The sequence below is a fragment of the Vanellus vanellus genome, assembly GCF_965231255.1.
Source record: "Vanellus vanellus genome assembly, chromosome: 1".
NCBI lineage: Eukaryota > Metazoa > Chordata > Aves > Charadriiformes > Charadriidae > Vanellus > Vanellus vanellus.
The window spans coordinates 127,940,401-127,957,414 of NC_138905.1; the positions used below are offsets into that span (position 1 = coordinate 127,940,401).

General features: G+C 36.0%; 1 protein-coding gene across 1 annotated transcript in view; it reads left to right on the plus strand.

The window, feature by feature from the left end:
* CFAP47 (cilia and flagella associated protein 47) overlaps positions 1-17,014 on the plus strand; it is a gene marked incomplete at both ends in the record, with an annotated part of 360,013 nt that overhangs the window by 249,090 nt on the left and 93,909 nt on the right. Inside the window, 2 exons of the mRNA XM_082490749.1 lie at positions 10,280-10,455; positions 12,781-12,888. Of these exons, the coding sequence (XP_082346875.1) occupies positions 10,280-10,455; positions 12,781-12,888 (284 nt within the window). The remainder of the gene's footprint in view (positions 1-10,279; positions 10,456-12,780; positions 12,889-17,014) is intronic.

The window sequence follows — 17,014 nt, forward strand, 5'->3', positions numbered from 1 at the left end:
AAACAGCAAATGATAATTAAACGGCATCATCACGATGAGCAATAAGTTTATCCACACATACAGATATTCTCAAACAAACAATCAGGAACTTCAAGTAAGTATATAAAACTAGTCGATTATGGATTTGATTTGAAAACAGATGCTGTGTTGGAGTTTGTAAAATGCCATTAACTCAGGAATTACTTGCTTTAAGTTATACAACTTTAGCTGACATTTTTACTGTGGGCTAAAACCCTACCTACTTTAGATGGTTTGGCCTATTAAAAAAGAAATCCAGATCTTTCCTCTTCTATTTAAATCAGAGTAAGGAATTACTATGTAGTTGTGACAATATGAACATATCTCTGGCACTTGTTTAATCATCATCCTCACAAGAAAGGAGGGACTAGTGTCTGTTACTGTCTGAAGACTGTTCTTCAGCCTTGCTGCTTCATTTCAGTTCCTGGTATAAAGGTATATGAAAATCGTTGCAACTGAAATCTTAGATGACTAAAGAGAAGGTAATCTTGGTGAGCATAGATTCTATATTAGTTTAAACTTCAGAACTATTTGTATAAAAGTAACCTAAAGGTTATACAATTGGTTCCCTGCAGCAGATATTTCTATTGAACAAATTTCAGCTGAAGTTATTTGAGAGAAATGTTTAGTAAAAATTAGCACTACTCATTTCACGTGGAAAAAGATAATGAACATGTACTCAGTAATTATTCATTTATATATTTCTCTGGGATTTAGAAAGGACACTTTACAAAGAATTTTAACAGTTTAAAGAAACCATCTGAGAAAGCAGGAAGCTTTCAAAAGCTAAATTACAATTTGTTCATGATTGTTCGTTATTCATTAACTAAATAGCACTTCAAGTTATTATGAGTTGTTTGTATATTTGCAGGTATTTTTAGTTTTAAATGCAGAGAAAACAACCATATTTTTAAAATTTTGGTAACTGATAGTTATTAAAAATCTTCAGCCATTGACAACTTTGTAACAATTTGCAATTTAAGAAAAGTATTTTTTGGTTGCTGTATTTTACTCTGGTATTTACTGTGGATTTCCCAGTGGGAAGCAGTAGAACAGAGGTTGAATTTAGGGTGATAACTTCAGGTTCATTATCTCAGTTTGTTTAGAAAAATGAAGTGTAGCAGTTACTCTTCCTTGCAAATATTCTAACTCTAATTCAGGTTGTATGTAGAGGTCAAGAAGTAAGCCGATTCTTAAGTTTTTATGTAAAATGTCTAAAAGGCTGGCAGTTATTGCTTCGAGCACACTTACTCTTTAGCAGTTGTCTATTTCATGCAGGAAATTCTAAGCGTATATTGCTGGTTCACTGAGTCAAGAGACTTCCTAATCCATCCATATATTTGAAAAATAGTATTGGCTGTCTTGAGAGGAAGTATCTAATATGTGAGCTCCAAGCAGGATCTGTAAAGCGGGAGATAAGCCAGAGGGGAAGGTCTGTTTTGAACAGTGAATTATTAGTTTCTGCTTTAATAAAACCAAATGCCTGGAAGGGATTGAGTTTGGTTTCCACGTGAGTGCGGAGACAATAGTTTTGTCTATTCTCTGCCAAATCTTTCTCTCTCCCCCTCTCTCTCAAGTCCCTGAGAGCCGCATGAGCACTCAAAAGTTGGTAATGTAACTCTGGAACATATGCTGCCCGCCCACGCTTCCACAAGAGTTGTTCTTGCGGAGTCGAAACTTGTGCCACTGTTGCCATTTGTAAAAGCTCCCAGATCTGGGCCGCTAATGCAGTGCTTCTGCGCTCTTCAGTGGTGATTTTAAAAGATCACTGTCACAGTCTTCACACTTAGCAAGATGTTTACATGCAGATCTAAGAATAGGCGAGGTGTTTCCATTACCGGTTCCAGCTCTTTCCAACCTTCAGACCTCATCGGTTTTGGCAGTCTCTAGAAAAATGGATGCAACAGCGTGATCCATACACAGCAGATGGTGGCTGTCAGATGAATATAACAATTCAGAAACACTTCATTGATATTTACCCAAGTTTTAAAATTGAAATCTCGGGAGGCTACCTCTTACTCTATAAAAGATACAGGATGAAATAATGACTTGTATATGCCCCCCCCAAACGTATTTCAGGTTATTGTAATAGCAGTCCTTTCCCTCACAAGATGATCTATCAGGTACTCAAAACTGAGGACACAGGGATATGGAGAGTCCAGTATTTAAAGGGCTTTACATTTTTACTCATAAATCCATGGTTCTCTAATAAGCACTTTCTTCCACATCTTTCCCATGCTACCCCTGAAAAAAGTTGGATCTAAAAAAACAAGTGTCTAGGATTTGGGAGAGGAAGGTTTTTATCCAAGGCGTTTTACCCGTCAATATGAACTTATTTGTAATTTTCTATTCTTGGAAAATTCAGGAGAAAAAGTTATTCTCAGTACAAACCTTGACAATTTCAGTTTTGTTCTAGCATTATCTCTACCTTTATATGTTTTGTGCCAGTGGTAATTATGGTATCAGTCTTTTAAATTGCAAAGAAACATGCTTCCTTAAAAATCTCTTTTTAGACCTACAGAACGAGAGAGTTACAGTAGGTGCAAGATCTAAGACAGTCAAATTAATTAACATTTTCCTCTGATGACTGTGTAACTTGATGGTAGGTGGTGTAGCTGAGATGTAAATTATCTCGTTAGTAGGGTCATAAAAATTCAATAAAATGAAATTATCAGAGTTGGTTACTAGTTTTTAAAACGTAAAGAAGTACTTTTAGTTATCTCATACCAGCGTGAGCTGGGAGTAGAGGCGCATAGTAGAATATTTGCTTCCACATTTGTAGCAGGGGTCATTAAAGTTGATGGAAGTATTGTGATAATTAGTAATTACTGCTAGTCTACCATTGTACCATTAGGTTCTGATAGGTGGTTGTAAGTTTATTTTTATCAAATATTTCTGAAACTCTTGGAAGCACTGGAATACGGGCAGTGCTGGTTATTGCCTCTTCCTGAATGAGCTGATAACTCAGGATTTCACTGATGTAGTCTTTATCATATTTGTAGTTTCATGCCAGAGGGAGCTTTTTAACCTCACCACATCAAATTTTCAATCCAGGACAGGATGCCCATGGTGCAAATAGCAGTTTCAATGTCAAACAGGGTAAATTAAATGCTATTAGAATAAGTTCCCAGAAGAAATTCTGTTGTTTCAGTTACTGACTTCATTATGACTATGCAGAAATCATCAGCACTCACCAACCCTTCCAAAGTCTGTTCTAATCTATTGGAATTATGAATTTATGGCACTATTGTAACTTCATATAGCAATTGAAAACAAATCAGTGAGACCAGCAGAAAATAATTGGAGCTAGTTGTTTGTTGTAGCATTATATGGGTAGATGCAGTTAGCTCACGAACTAAACTTTGTAGTTCTGTATACATTAAAGTCCAGGGATAATAGTCCACTTCTTCAGTAAAAAAGAGTGTGACAAAGATTTGCTTAAATACTTAACCTGACTGACATTCACAAAGATCTCTGTGGGTAAGATTTAGTCTAGATCTGAGAGAGATGATTGAAAAGGAAAGGTTTTGCTAATTATCTATCAGATATATCAGAAGCTATTTGGAAACTGAAAGTATCCTAAATTTTACATCTCCTTGACTTCCCTGAAAGAAAGGAATAGCTATAAATGATGATTGTCACTATTCTGAGGCTGATTTGGGGCAAGTATCTTTGTATCATGACATGCTTGAAGAAGAATTACATATTACCTTTCCATGAGACATAACTGACTCTCTGATAATGCAATAGTAACTGTTAGCTCTCTTGACTTCATTATCAAGGAGCAGTACATTTCTAACTTAGAAATGTTGCACTTTCTAGTGCTTTTATTGAGTGATACCGGCCTTAAGTATTTTGTTCTGGCATTGTGGATATGACAGTCTGCAAATGAGATAGCGCATTCTGAAAAAAAGAGAAATGTCTCTTTTTGAGAGATGCAGCCTGGATTGACCGAAGTGTCAGTCATCCGAAATAGTCCTATTGAACAGGAACTGTAAATATGCCTATTGATTTGATTCAAACTATGTTTTCCATTGTTTGCACCTCATATATTACATGTATCTTCACAGCAAAGTGACCTATAAGAATGATGAATAGGAGCTGTATTGAAATCTGTCAGTTGTTGAGTCATGCTTTCCGAAAATGTTGTTGACAAAGTAAATGTAAATGATTTTCCTGTAAAATTCTGTGAAGATTAATTTGGTTACATTAATGCAGTGGCAGATATCTCCTTCCAGATTGGTTGTGGTAATGGAAAAGATTAACCTACTGTTGTATTTTTTAAGTAGTGCTCTATAACCTGATTCAGCTTTGATAAGCCAAGTTACTGTATACGGTGGTTCAGGCAAGTAAGCTGATGTCTGAAAGTGCCAATCTTCAGAGGCTGGTGAAAAGTAACTGTACTTGATAATTTCTTCATCTCACACTGCTGGATCTGAAAAGGAAATCATAGAATCGTAGAATGGTTGGAGTTGGAAGGGACCTTAAAGATCATAGAGTTCCAACCCCCCTGCCATGGGCAGGGACACCTCCCACTAGACCAGGTTGCTCAAAGCCCCATCCAGCCTGGCCAAGAACACTTCCAGGGATGGGGCCTCCACAACTTCCCCGGGCAACCAGTTCCAGTGTCTCACCACCCTCACAGTGAATAATTTCTTCCAAATATCTAGTCTAAATTTACCCTCTTCCAGTTTAAGAACATTACCCGTCATCCTATCACTACACTCCCTGATAAAGATTCCCTCCCCATCTTTCCTGTTAGGCCCCCTTTAGGTACTGGAAGGCTGCTATAGGGTCTCTGCGGAGCCTTCTCTTTTCCAGGCTGAACAACCCCAAGTCTTCACAGCCTGTCTTCATAGGAGAGGCGCTCCAGCCCTCTGATTGTTTTTGTGGCCCTCCTCTGGACCTGCTCCCAAAGGTCCGTGTCTTTCCTGTGCTGAGGGCTGCAGAGCTGGACACAGTACTCCATGGGGGGGTCTCACAAGAGCAGAGTAGAGATGCAGAATGACCTCCCTCCAGTATGTTGACCACACCACACAGCTTGGTATTGTTGGCAAACTTGCTGAGGGTGCACTCAATCCCATTGTCCATGTCAACAACAAAGATGTTAAACAGCACCACTCCCAGTACCAACTGCTGAGGAACAACACTTGTCACTGCTCACCACTTGGACATGGAGCCGTTGACTGCAATTCTTTGAGTGCAACCATCCAGCCATTTCCTTATCCACCAAGTGATCCATCAGTCAAATCCATGTCTCTCCGATTTAGAGACAAGAATGTTGTGTGGGACAGTGTCAAATGCTTTGCACAAGTCCAGGCAGATGACATCTGTTGCTCTTCTCTTATCCACCAACGCTGTAATGATGTAATCCGCTCCTAGTCTCAGAAGGATGGAGAATTATTGAGCTCTAGTCTATATGGACACAGAAGTGGCCTTGATTTCAAAAGGAAAGGAATATTCATTAAGATGTAAGCGTAGTTATTACTTCCACAGTTATGGGAATTTGGGATATTAATTTGACTTTGAGTTAGTCTGTATTCCCTTGTCAGGTATGTTTTTTATAATTATCTTAGTAGCATTTCTCTTGTAATTCAGCTCATCTTTGCTACACCTTCTTCTATCTATCCATACCAAACCAGAAAACCTATACAGACGGACAAAACTGGGGTGCATGGAAGTCCAAATGTGTGCATATTATTTAGTTTATTACCTTTTCCTATATGCGTTACAAATTATTGTAGAATCACTTTGGTGTGGGTTTCTCAATGTGCATGATTTCTTTTGGTGGAGCTGAGGACATCATAGATAGCTTCAGTCATGGAATATAATGCTTTAACAGTCCCTTCCTTTCCTTCAATTTCAGAAAGATGTTTTTAGGAATCACTTATTGTAAAACATTGTTTTCCCAGTTTGTTTCCTTGGTACAGTGTTTAGTCCCTGTTATGAAGTTAACAGTGGAGTATTTTTAAGTTGGTGAAATTAGATTTATAGTATTAACTTATGAACTAATAATTTCTGTATTCTGTTTTAGGGCATTATTACTTAGGCACTAATGCACGTTTCAGCTAAAAGAAATTAAATTCAGTGCTATTTTTATAGGCAAATTTATATGTAAATTTACACCTGAAACTCATTGCACTATTAGCCTCTGATATTAAATGTCCTGTGCATGTTTTTTTCTTCTAGTTAGTTTCTTTTACTGTAATAGTGATAAGAATGGATTCCTTCCTAAGCAAGTTATACAAATATATAATTTGCTTAAGGTGTTTAGTCCTAGATTTCGAGTACTTCAATTTGCTGTTCTGATAAAGACAACTGTTGATGAACAGTTGGTGCCTTTCTGCAAGCTGATATTTTGTAAGGCAAAATATGTCAAGTAAAATGAGAAAATACAGTATTGAGATAATGGCAATTCTGTGCTTTTCTGTTGTTATCGCCCTATATAGAAAGGAGAGGTTTATCTTGGCAATTAGTTTGCATCACAAAGTGGGGGGGGGGGAAGGGCTTATATGGTGAGGGATGTGGTTCACTTCGCAAAGGTCTGCTCCATGAACTTACGAGTGACTAGGAAGCTGGAAGGACTCACCCCCTCAAGACATAGGAGGTTAGGACTTCCATGTGTCTGAATGATCAATGTGAGAAAGGCCCAGCTGAGTGTGGGCATATGGGCCTGGATAAGAAGTGTGTGTGGAGAGAAGTGGTGAGATGAGATGCATGTTGGAGGCATGTTGCAGCAAGCAGTTCAAGAGCCAGCTTTGATTTCTAAAACTAATTTGACCAAACTGGGCTGAACTATGTTCAGCATGGCCCTGAAACTCTGCCAAGAACTCTGCTGATCAACTCACTTGAGCCTCTTTTGTTCCAAGAAGCAGAAATTAATAATAATGAGGATACAACAGGAGACTCTATCTGAACTCCTACGACTGACATATAGACACACTAATGGTGTCATTGAAAGCTCTGATCATTTTGAACCTATGGAGGATAGAAGGCCAAGGTCTGTTTTTTCACGAATGTTGCCACTGTTGCAGGTTCAATCTTTGAGTAAGCAGCATTCCCGCTTGTCATCAGGTGTAGCACAGAGAAAGAAGGCACTTGTTACTTGTCAGTATAGAATAAAAATGATTTGGACAAGAACTTACAAAGGGAAGAATTTCTGCTGCATTGTCTCACCAGGCCTATCAAAATAACTTTCTAACCACTTAACCTGGCTTGAAAATTTTCATCTATAGCAATAGCCTGGCAAATTCAGGAGCAATAACAAATACTTTCCTCAAGGTCCATGGACTGGAAAAGCTGTAAACAAATGCGGAATGAATGTCATCTCTAATGAATCATAGAATCATAGAATGAAACTTGATTTTAATTGAAAACAATTGTTCTAAAGCATTAAGAAGTGTTGTTAGTCTCTCAGAAACTTTGGCCAGATAGTGCTTTTATTGACACCTGATGATGGTTAGAAAAGGATTATTACTGAAGTTTGAATACAGAGAAGTGTTAATCACAGTAATTTTAGAATGTGTCCATCTTCCTATAAGCTACCTTGTCGAAGTTAGAGGAGGATTAGTTGATAGTTCATTGCAGTGTGTACATTAATAAAGTCTAAAATTACCTATTACGGACTTAAATCCTTTAGGTCCAGTTGCTAGAAGAAGAAGGTAAAGAATGGGATGATAAGAAAATCTTTGGTATATAATATGTCAGGAAAATATTTCAGCAAGCAGGTATAATGTCTGAAAAGGTGAATTGATGATGATGAGCATCTTTTGAAGCAAAATCTTGATAACAGAGTATTACACCTACACATATGCTCAGGCTATGAGTATAGGATAAAATATAAGCAGTCAATTGTTTTTTCAAGTTCCTCAGAGAATAAGTTTTGTCTCATATTTATATTTCATTTTATTTTGTTTTACCATATGTTATGTTATTTTAAATTACCTGCACTGGACAAGAAATGGATCACAGAAAGTTCTAATGGAATAAAAACATGATATATTGCACCAGAATGGCTCCATCTTGGGGACTGGCAGTCTTGATAGAAGAAACAGTCTCAGGAATGAGTTTAATTCTCTTAGTTTTTCAGTCTTTACATTTTTCCTCTGTCAAAATGTTTATAAAACTCACAACACTGAAATGTGGATCTAAATTAATGACTATAAATGTGATTGAAACTTGCCTATGATGGTACTTCTTTGCCTACTTTCTGATAAAATGCTACTTTCAGGAAAAATAATACTTTTAGCAATTGCATGGGCATTTTTTTATTTATCCTAGTACTATGCCTCAATAACAATCCATTAAGGACTAGAAATGTACTACACATATACATTCCGTTGATAAATATACATCTGCTTTTATTACCATCCATGAAGTAGCAAGTCTTTGAAATGTTTATAGCAATTCCAGGGAAATTTCCTGGGAAATTCCAGGGAAATACATAATCCTAGGCATTCATTTCATACTGGCAATAGAACACTCTTTTACATTAAGCTAATGTTGGCGATATGAAATCTCCTTCAGGCACAAGATTACAAAAGTTTCTTTGATAGTTGCTGCTTTTTTCCTAAATAAGCGGTCCAATATTTCCTTTTTACTGTAAAAGTATTTCTTCAACACAGCATGTAGATGTTTTACTATAAAATTGTTATGAAGCCTTTAGCAATAAAATGGTAGATAGATTTAGAAATTTGTTTGCACCGTTAAAAACTATTAATCTGAGCTTTAAAATATTTTATGGCAAATTTAAATCCCATCTTACTGATGGAAGGTACTTGAATGATTTAAATTGTTGGTGTAATCTTGCCATCTGTAGAATATGAAATGTGTTTTATGTGTGTTCCAGTACTTATTTTCTATAAATGTAAATATATAGAAGTTTACCAAATCATAGGCAGGCTCAAAGCAGAGTGAGGCAGCTGTGTGTGGGGTTGTGAAGTATTTCATGTTCATTTTTTAGTGTATTATTCATTTTAATAGATATTTCATCTTTTGCTCCCTTCTTATTGCAATTTGAATTATTTACTTTTTACAAAACAAATGTATGGCAAAATTTTGCCATGAGAACCAAATCACCATATGTTAAAAAACCCAACCCTGCATTTTGAAATAAACTGCTTGGTTAGAGCAAAGGAAAAAGACCAAAATAAGGATAGAGATAAATACAGATACCGAAAAATAAATACATGTTGGTTTTTGGTTGTTTGTTTTTTTTTTTTTTTTTTTATTTTGCATATTTTATATAGGTGAACATATGTATTTTAAACTGCAGGTATGCAACCTGAATTGTGACAGTGGAGTTCATTAATATATTCCTTCCTGTCTGTTTAAAGTGCTTAATTTCATAAAGTGTATTGATATTTACACACATAGGGCTCATAGGATGGATTTACACTATTTTTAACCTTACAGCAAAGAAAGGGGTCACTGGAACACTGCTGAAACAGTGTTTCAAGAGCTGCTCAAGAATGCGATGTAGGAGCCGTGCAGAGTGAGCTGCCTCTGCACAATTCCTGATCATCTTAAAGGTGTTCCATGTGTAAAGTATGCATATTTTTCTGATCAGGACATGGGTTTGGCTCCCTTTCATTACAGTAAACTGGAATTTAATCTGCATCTTTAATAGTAGTCATGTTTTCCAGATGGCCATGAAAAGATGGTCCTTCCCTGAAGCGTTCATAGACTTTAAACAGAAAGATATGGAGACTACCAGTAAGGGAAATGGCAACAAGGAATGAGAGAGAGAATTTTTATTGTGGGGTTGTTGTTTTAATGCCAAGTGTTATGAGGTAACTTAAAAATTAAGAGGAAGAGATCCTGCAGAACTCAGCCTGAATCGTTTGCAAGCGTGCAAAGTGGACATTTTCAACTGTCTGTGCTTGGCTGTTGGGAGGTGGCTTGGAGGGTTTAACTGGTTGGGACTACAGCAGATGTGTCTTTAAGGTGTATTTTGGCAAGTGTCAGCCATATCTTGGAAGGTGAAGTAGCTTGTTAGAATGCAGATTGGCCAGGAAAAGTTGAAGTGTTCCTTATTTGTGAAATTAAAGAGTTTACAATTTGAAGATTGGCTGAAATGTCTCTTGCTACAACTTCTTTTTTTTTGTGTTAGTTCACACATTAAACAAAGGTGTAGCCTGTATTTGCATAAATGTTAATTGTGAGTAAGCGTCTTACACTTGTTTGAGAAAGATCTTTTATGTATAATGGCTCATAATTAATTTTGTGGTTTTTTTTTTTTTTTGTTGTTGTTGTTTCCTAGGATACTGTTGAAATTCCTATTCCCATCACTAATCCTGCAGATAAAATTCTCCAGCTGAGTGTGGTGCTGGAGAATCCATCACTTTGTGGACAAAAGGCTTTCACTCTTAGGCCCAAACAATCATTTTTGTATCAACTAAAGTTTTGCCCGGCTGTTGTTGGCACTTCAGATGGAAGGTAAGTTGCAGAGTTTTGATACTTGTGGTTGTGTCTCCTGTACTAATAAGTGAACTACTTTCGTTGAAACCTTGGATGTAGATACTGCCCTAAAAAAAACCACAAAAGGTAATAATTAAAAAATTTTCCAACTTTACATATCTTGTATCCCAAACAGCAACTTTCCTCTGAGGGGAGAAACCTGATTGACAGGCAGTAAAATAACCCTTAGTTATTCTAGTTCACTAGAATTCAGTGAACAATGTTTTAGAATTTTACTTAAAATTAGAAAATCTGCTCTGCAAACTTTAGATAGAGTGTTAGCTTTGTAAATTTGTAAGTTCTGTAAAGGGAATAACATGATTTAATTTTTCTTCTGAGAAGAAACGAATCTATAACAACATAACTAAAAACCAGGTGAAGAACCCTTTAACAGTCTTCACATAAATCCATTTAGGTTCAGAATCTTCCATTAATTAACAGTCATCTACTAAATGAATATGGAGAGGTTTTAAATTACAAATTTTTCATTACATTGGAAATCCCAATGAAACCATGCAGGTATGGTAATTAGCAATACAAAGACAGGTGACCTCTTTGTCTTAGTTTCAGCCAAACCAGTTCATCAAGTAACTAAAGAGTACAGAATTACAAAGCTTATTTTCCTGGAATTTGGTTAGCAAAGCATTATTTAGTAGAAGGGCTGACTGAAAAGGGCTGTTTTTCAATGATATCAATTGACTGTCAAAAACATGGGGATGGGGAGGAGGATGGAGTGGTGGAGGAGGATGGAGTGGTATGAGGAGGGCAGAGACAGATGACCCATGTTCAAAGACCAAATATTTACAAAGACCAAATGCATGCGTTTCAAAGTTTTGTTAAATTTGCTTGTATTGATTTTTCCAAAGACCAGAATAATGGCAGGTATGATTGTACAATACAGCTTTCAAACAATACTGTTTGATAAAAATGAATACTGTTATCACTCTAGTAAATATTTTTTTTCTGTGGGAATTTGTAGAAATTCTGCGTTCTGAAGCTGTGAATGAGAATACACCTCTTTATTTATTTTTCCTACCAGATAATATTTCTGGTATTTTTCAGGTGCAGAATTTCCAAATAATAAAGTTAAGATTTATTTTAACTGGCAAAACTTTGGGCTCAGCCAATTGGTAGGCGGAGACTTAGGGGAATATATGCAAAGATGACATAAAGCACACCTGTACATATTCAATACAATTATGTAGTACTGCACTAGAAGGCTGTCTAATAGCTGCTTTAAATTGCAATAGCTCCCAAGGACTACAATTGCAGCTGGACAGAGGTACTTCCACATTACATCCACACTATTATCTTTTCTTCTGTAGCCATGCTCTGTTTCCTCTGCTATGGTAACAGCTGGGAAGAAGTGTTATAAAAGTGTTTGTGGCAGGTGTAGCTTTTCAAACAGATGATTCTTTCCTGAGCTATTTTATGCTCATTTTAAAGGCTCTGTTGGCACAGAGTATAGTCTGTAAAGTCCTGGAACAGACATAGTTAACTATCATTTAGAACAAGAACCGGTCCTTAGTGGGTCATGGGTTTGCACAGTGCATGTCATTTAAGTTTTTATATGCTTACAGTGCTTTGGTTTAATGTTATTATGACTCTGCTACTCAAAAAATGAAGAAATAGAAAAAGAAATCTGCAATAAGAAAGGAGCGTTTTAGAATGTCTGTCACAGAAATATACTGCTGCACATATCTCACCTAGCAGCAAGCAATTTTCAGTCATGACAACATTTGATTGTGTATCAAAACAGTACATTGAATATTCCTTTGAAGCATGTCTCTTTGTCATGCTCATATAAATGTGTCTATATCTATTCCTCAGTTTTCATCACTAGATTTGAAAAGATTTTCCTTTTTACAATCAGTGAATACTATATCTGTTTCTTTGTCCTTTGAGTTCAAAATAGCTAGAAAGAAAATAGTGTGGCATTGAGATGAAATTAAATCTTATTCTTGTAAGTTAGCAGTTGAAGTGCTTTCGAGTTGTAGCTTCGAAAAAGATACAAAAAAAAAGAAAAAAAAAAACAACCAACAACTTTTTATGCTAAAAAGTTAAGAAAGATGAAGAGATTTTGTTGCATCATTAATTGTAAATAAAATTGTAAATAAATTGTAAATATTACTTGTTTTGATAGCTGAATTCAGATACCAGCAAGAAGCGTTATGGGAAAACTAGGAGCTAGTTAAAAACCTCACTGTGTTGAATTCATTACTTTTTCCTGAATTTTAATCTGTACATTTTTAATTGTCTGCAAAAAAAAGCTGTGTCATATTAAGCTTATGTATCTGTTTTCAGTGTCATATTCCTGTCAGATATGGTTGGAGAATTTTGGTATGCACTGAAGTTGATTGTAGAGAAACCATTGCCAACTAGTCTACCTCAAATAGAATGTGAGCTTGGAAAGTAAGTATGTAGTTCACAGTGCTGAACTTGGTCACTGGTTTGAAGTATCACGGAAAACATATGAAAAGTTTACATCAAAAAGCCAGAATAGTACTGTATATATACTATAGTAGTTTGCAGGTAATTTTCATACATACAAGTGTAGACAGGTGAAAATCTCCTTTCAGAAGAAAAAGTGAAATGGAATTGTAGCCTATATGTGGACTTCCTCTGAAGTCTTTATATAGAAATCACTCTGAAAATAATTCAGAATGTAATCATAAAGATCAATAATACAGAGTACTGTAGATTTGTTTTATTTTCTGTTTCTTTTCTCTTTCTGAACTAGGAATATATCTGACAGTCCTGCTTTACAAATGCTTGTGTACCAGTTACCAATTTCTTTTAACCTCTCAAGAAATGGCAAAGTAATATCACTTCTGTCCTGCAGACCCTGGGGGTAGACACGGTGGGAACACTGCAAGTGTTAAAAAAATGGGTTACTTAGAGCAGACAGAGAAATTAACCCAATTCTTGTCTTCCTTCAACAAAATTTCATCTTGCATTTCGATAGAATAATTTTAAGTTCTGACTTTCAAGACGCAAATCAAAATTTTTAGGATAAGACTTTCAGGAATGCTGGAATTTCAGTAGTGCTCTTCCACCTATTACCTCTGCTTAGTAGTAGGTTCTGTGGATACACTGTATGCTAAATTCCACTTCTGTATATTATCTTTGAATCTATAATTAGTATACATTACAGACTGAGCAAAAAATGTTGTGAGAGAGTACAAAATGAAATTTCACCTGATTAAATTTTTGTAAGTGATGTTCATATATAATGCACAGACCAGAGTTAAGTGGCAATGTTTTTGTTAGTATGTTTTCCTAAGAAAATCAGTAGGGCTGTCCGCTTCCTGGTTTTTATTTTAAAATTCTGGGCTGACTGGAGTAAAACCCATAATTTTTCTTTACTATGTAGGCTGACGCTGTTAGGAGTTAGAAATAACTTAAAACCTTTTCGTTCAGACTATTTGTCATTCATAATTTTCTCTAGCATGCACTACCTGTGAACTACATGCATAACTGGTCTGGCTGCAGGGTTTAACTCCTTTAACTACAACACTTGCCAGTCAAAACTATAATCTCAAATTCATTGAATTCCATGTTTCATTTTCTCAAATGAGATTTCTTTTTGCTTTACAAGTAGATGCATGTTGCAATTCCTATGCATATGTAAATAAACTAATTTACATCTGCCCTGCGCAGATGGGGGTGGAAGAACAAAGAAGTACCATTTAGTTTAATTATTAGCAACAGCAGCAACAATAATGTGTAACAAGAAATTAACAGTAGTCTCGTATATTTTTTTATATGTATTATAAAACAGTATTAAAGAACTGACAAACTTCTTCCTTTTCTGTTTGCATTATCTGCCATTTTCTTGGTTTCATAAAGCCTCCTGCTTTTTGTTCATTTATTGCCTTCAACACTCTCCTTTTTCCAGAAATTTATTTCTATTGTGTCATCAGCATAATGTCCTCTTCTCGAAGTGCAAAATTTTGGACAATGGCAATCGATGATGGCATTGAGGTTACAGCTAAATTACTGAGAATTGCTCTACCTGCTGAAAAGATGAGATAGTCCAACTAAATTGGCTGCATTTAATGTATGCTGAATATGTAAAGGCAACGCAGGTAGACATTTATGTGTTGTCTGTTTAAGAAAGGTATCGGTTTGTTTTGTTTTGAATGGGTGTACTTCCTGGCTATGTTCCCAGAAACATGGATTGTAAATTTCATAAAGCGTTTGAAGCATTTCTAGTTGGTGAAGCTTTGTAGTTCTTTAAGAGACTAGCTTCCATGCTACCACCTTTTCTTGACTGTGGAAGAGGCATTATCATATGTGACATCCTTCTAAGAATAATGTTTTTCACTATGAGCTCGCTGCATTCTTTTTGCTATCAATCTGAACAATTTAAGAATTTGTGTCCTTGAAACATCACTTGGAAGTGGATTAGGAGGCAAGAACCCATTGATACACTGAGAATCAATTTCTAACCGATTCTTGAAAGAGAAAAGAACAAATTCTAACATTTTATCTTTTAATCCCTCTTCAGATACCCTGACATTCTGAGTTCATCAAATTCAGATCTGCTTTTTGTTTCTGTTAAGGTAGATTTAACATGTGCCTCTAAGCAAGGAAAACTCCTTGGTATTCTCTGCCTTCATTTATCCATCCTGTTATGGGCTCCACAGCAGAGGCATAGAAGATGAGTCAGTCGACTGCTGTTCACGGTGGTCTTGGATTTACTGTTCTAGGCAACAACTTTTTCTAGCATAACCACGGTAGTCAATCTGTGTGGGGTGGCTGAGGTTCTTAACGGATTTCAATCACTTAAAGAACCTCTTTCAAACAGTCAAATAGTTCCTTACTGAAATTTCAGATATTCCAACATAGTTTTCCCTTTGACAAACTATTATGTATTAAAGAGACCAGACTAAAAAGAGGCTAGAGATGGTAAATATGAAAAATGGGAATTATCAAGTGAATCTGAAGTTCTTGTGTGAAAGTTTCCTGGTATTTCTCTAGTCTCTGCTGTTGAGACCTCAGTGATTCAATACTTTGACAGTATTAGTCAAAAACACATCTGCCACTCAGCTGCTGGGGATTTATATCACTGCATATGTTGGAAGGAGCCCACCTGCACACAAGTTTTAGGGCCTGCAGTTACAGTCATAAAGCTTGACTGAACTACCTTCTCTTCTGAATGTTGCTTTTTATATTTTCTTTTTCCTTACTGATTTAGCTGTGATTAATTGAGTAATTTTTTACCAGGGGATAAATATATGGAGCAATCTGGCTGTTGACCTTACACAGCTTTGACTAGAGGGAGTATCCATTAGATAGATAAATTACGGCAAAACCAGTATAGGTATCTAATTTTTCAAGCTTTCCTTATTTACTGTTTTCACTGATTCACCTTGGATCTCTTTCCTGTGTCCCTTGGCGTTATAATGAGAATGTTATTTATGGTCATACATCTTTGTTAAAGGCAAATAACATATTATTTTGATCAGAATAGAGGAATTTCTGTGAGTATTATGAATTCTTTTGAAAATTGTGCTCCCTGTTGAAGGTATCTTGTGTTATATACAAATAAAGAAGGATGGTCTTTAAAATAGAGTGCCAGCTGATTTAAGGCATAACATTTAGGCAATCAGGATACTCTAATCTTTGTTCTGAGACAGCCACAATACTCATTAAAATACATAATCCACATGTGCAACATAATGACTTACCATTATGCTGTGATGAACAACGCAACAATTGTATGAAATGAAACAGATTTTGAGTCCATGCAGAGGAATAGAGAGGAGGGGAAGCAGGCGGAACCTCCATTGAAATGGTTGATGTGGAACACAAGTTTGTTTTGAGATCTCGGGGTTACAGGATGATCAAGAAGAATAGTTGCCTAGTGGCACTAAATCAAAAGCTATTGGCAGCACCACTTAATTACAAGCGTTTCCTGTAAATGACTGCTTAGACAAAAAGGAGTTACAGATATCGTTTACATAATTACCTTTAATTTCTGTCCAGTGCTTTTCCTGAGGCAGACTATGAGTCCATGGATAGACTACAGAATAATAAAACATACTTAAAATTATTTTACTTTTTGGAACCAAATTTTTTGTTGACCTTGGCTCTTTGAATTATCTATTTGATTAAAATGTTTTATTCCAAAGTTAAATCTACAGAGAGTAAGAAAAGATAGGTGAGACATAAAGCTGCAAATTGGAGCCTAGGAATAAATGTCAAGCTGTGGTATTGGAGACACTAGGATTCGTTTCTACATCCTCCTAGATAAAAGTTAGGCATCAAATTTAAGGCCTTAAGTCTAGGCTCTTCCTGTAGACAATGAAAAGTGATCCCCCATCTTGGTGATCTACATTAGGACCAATTTCTCCTTGTGAGTATTGAGGGACCTAGACAATCCTTTTAACCAACTAACTTCAGCTAACTTCCTCACAACTGAAGTACAGGAAGACAAATTCTGCCCTTAAGAATGACCCAAATATTAGAATGGTTATTGCTACCAGGTTTTATTGTTGTTAATAATTATTAATAATATTATTTATGCTATTAA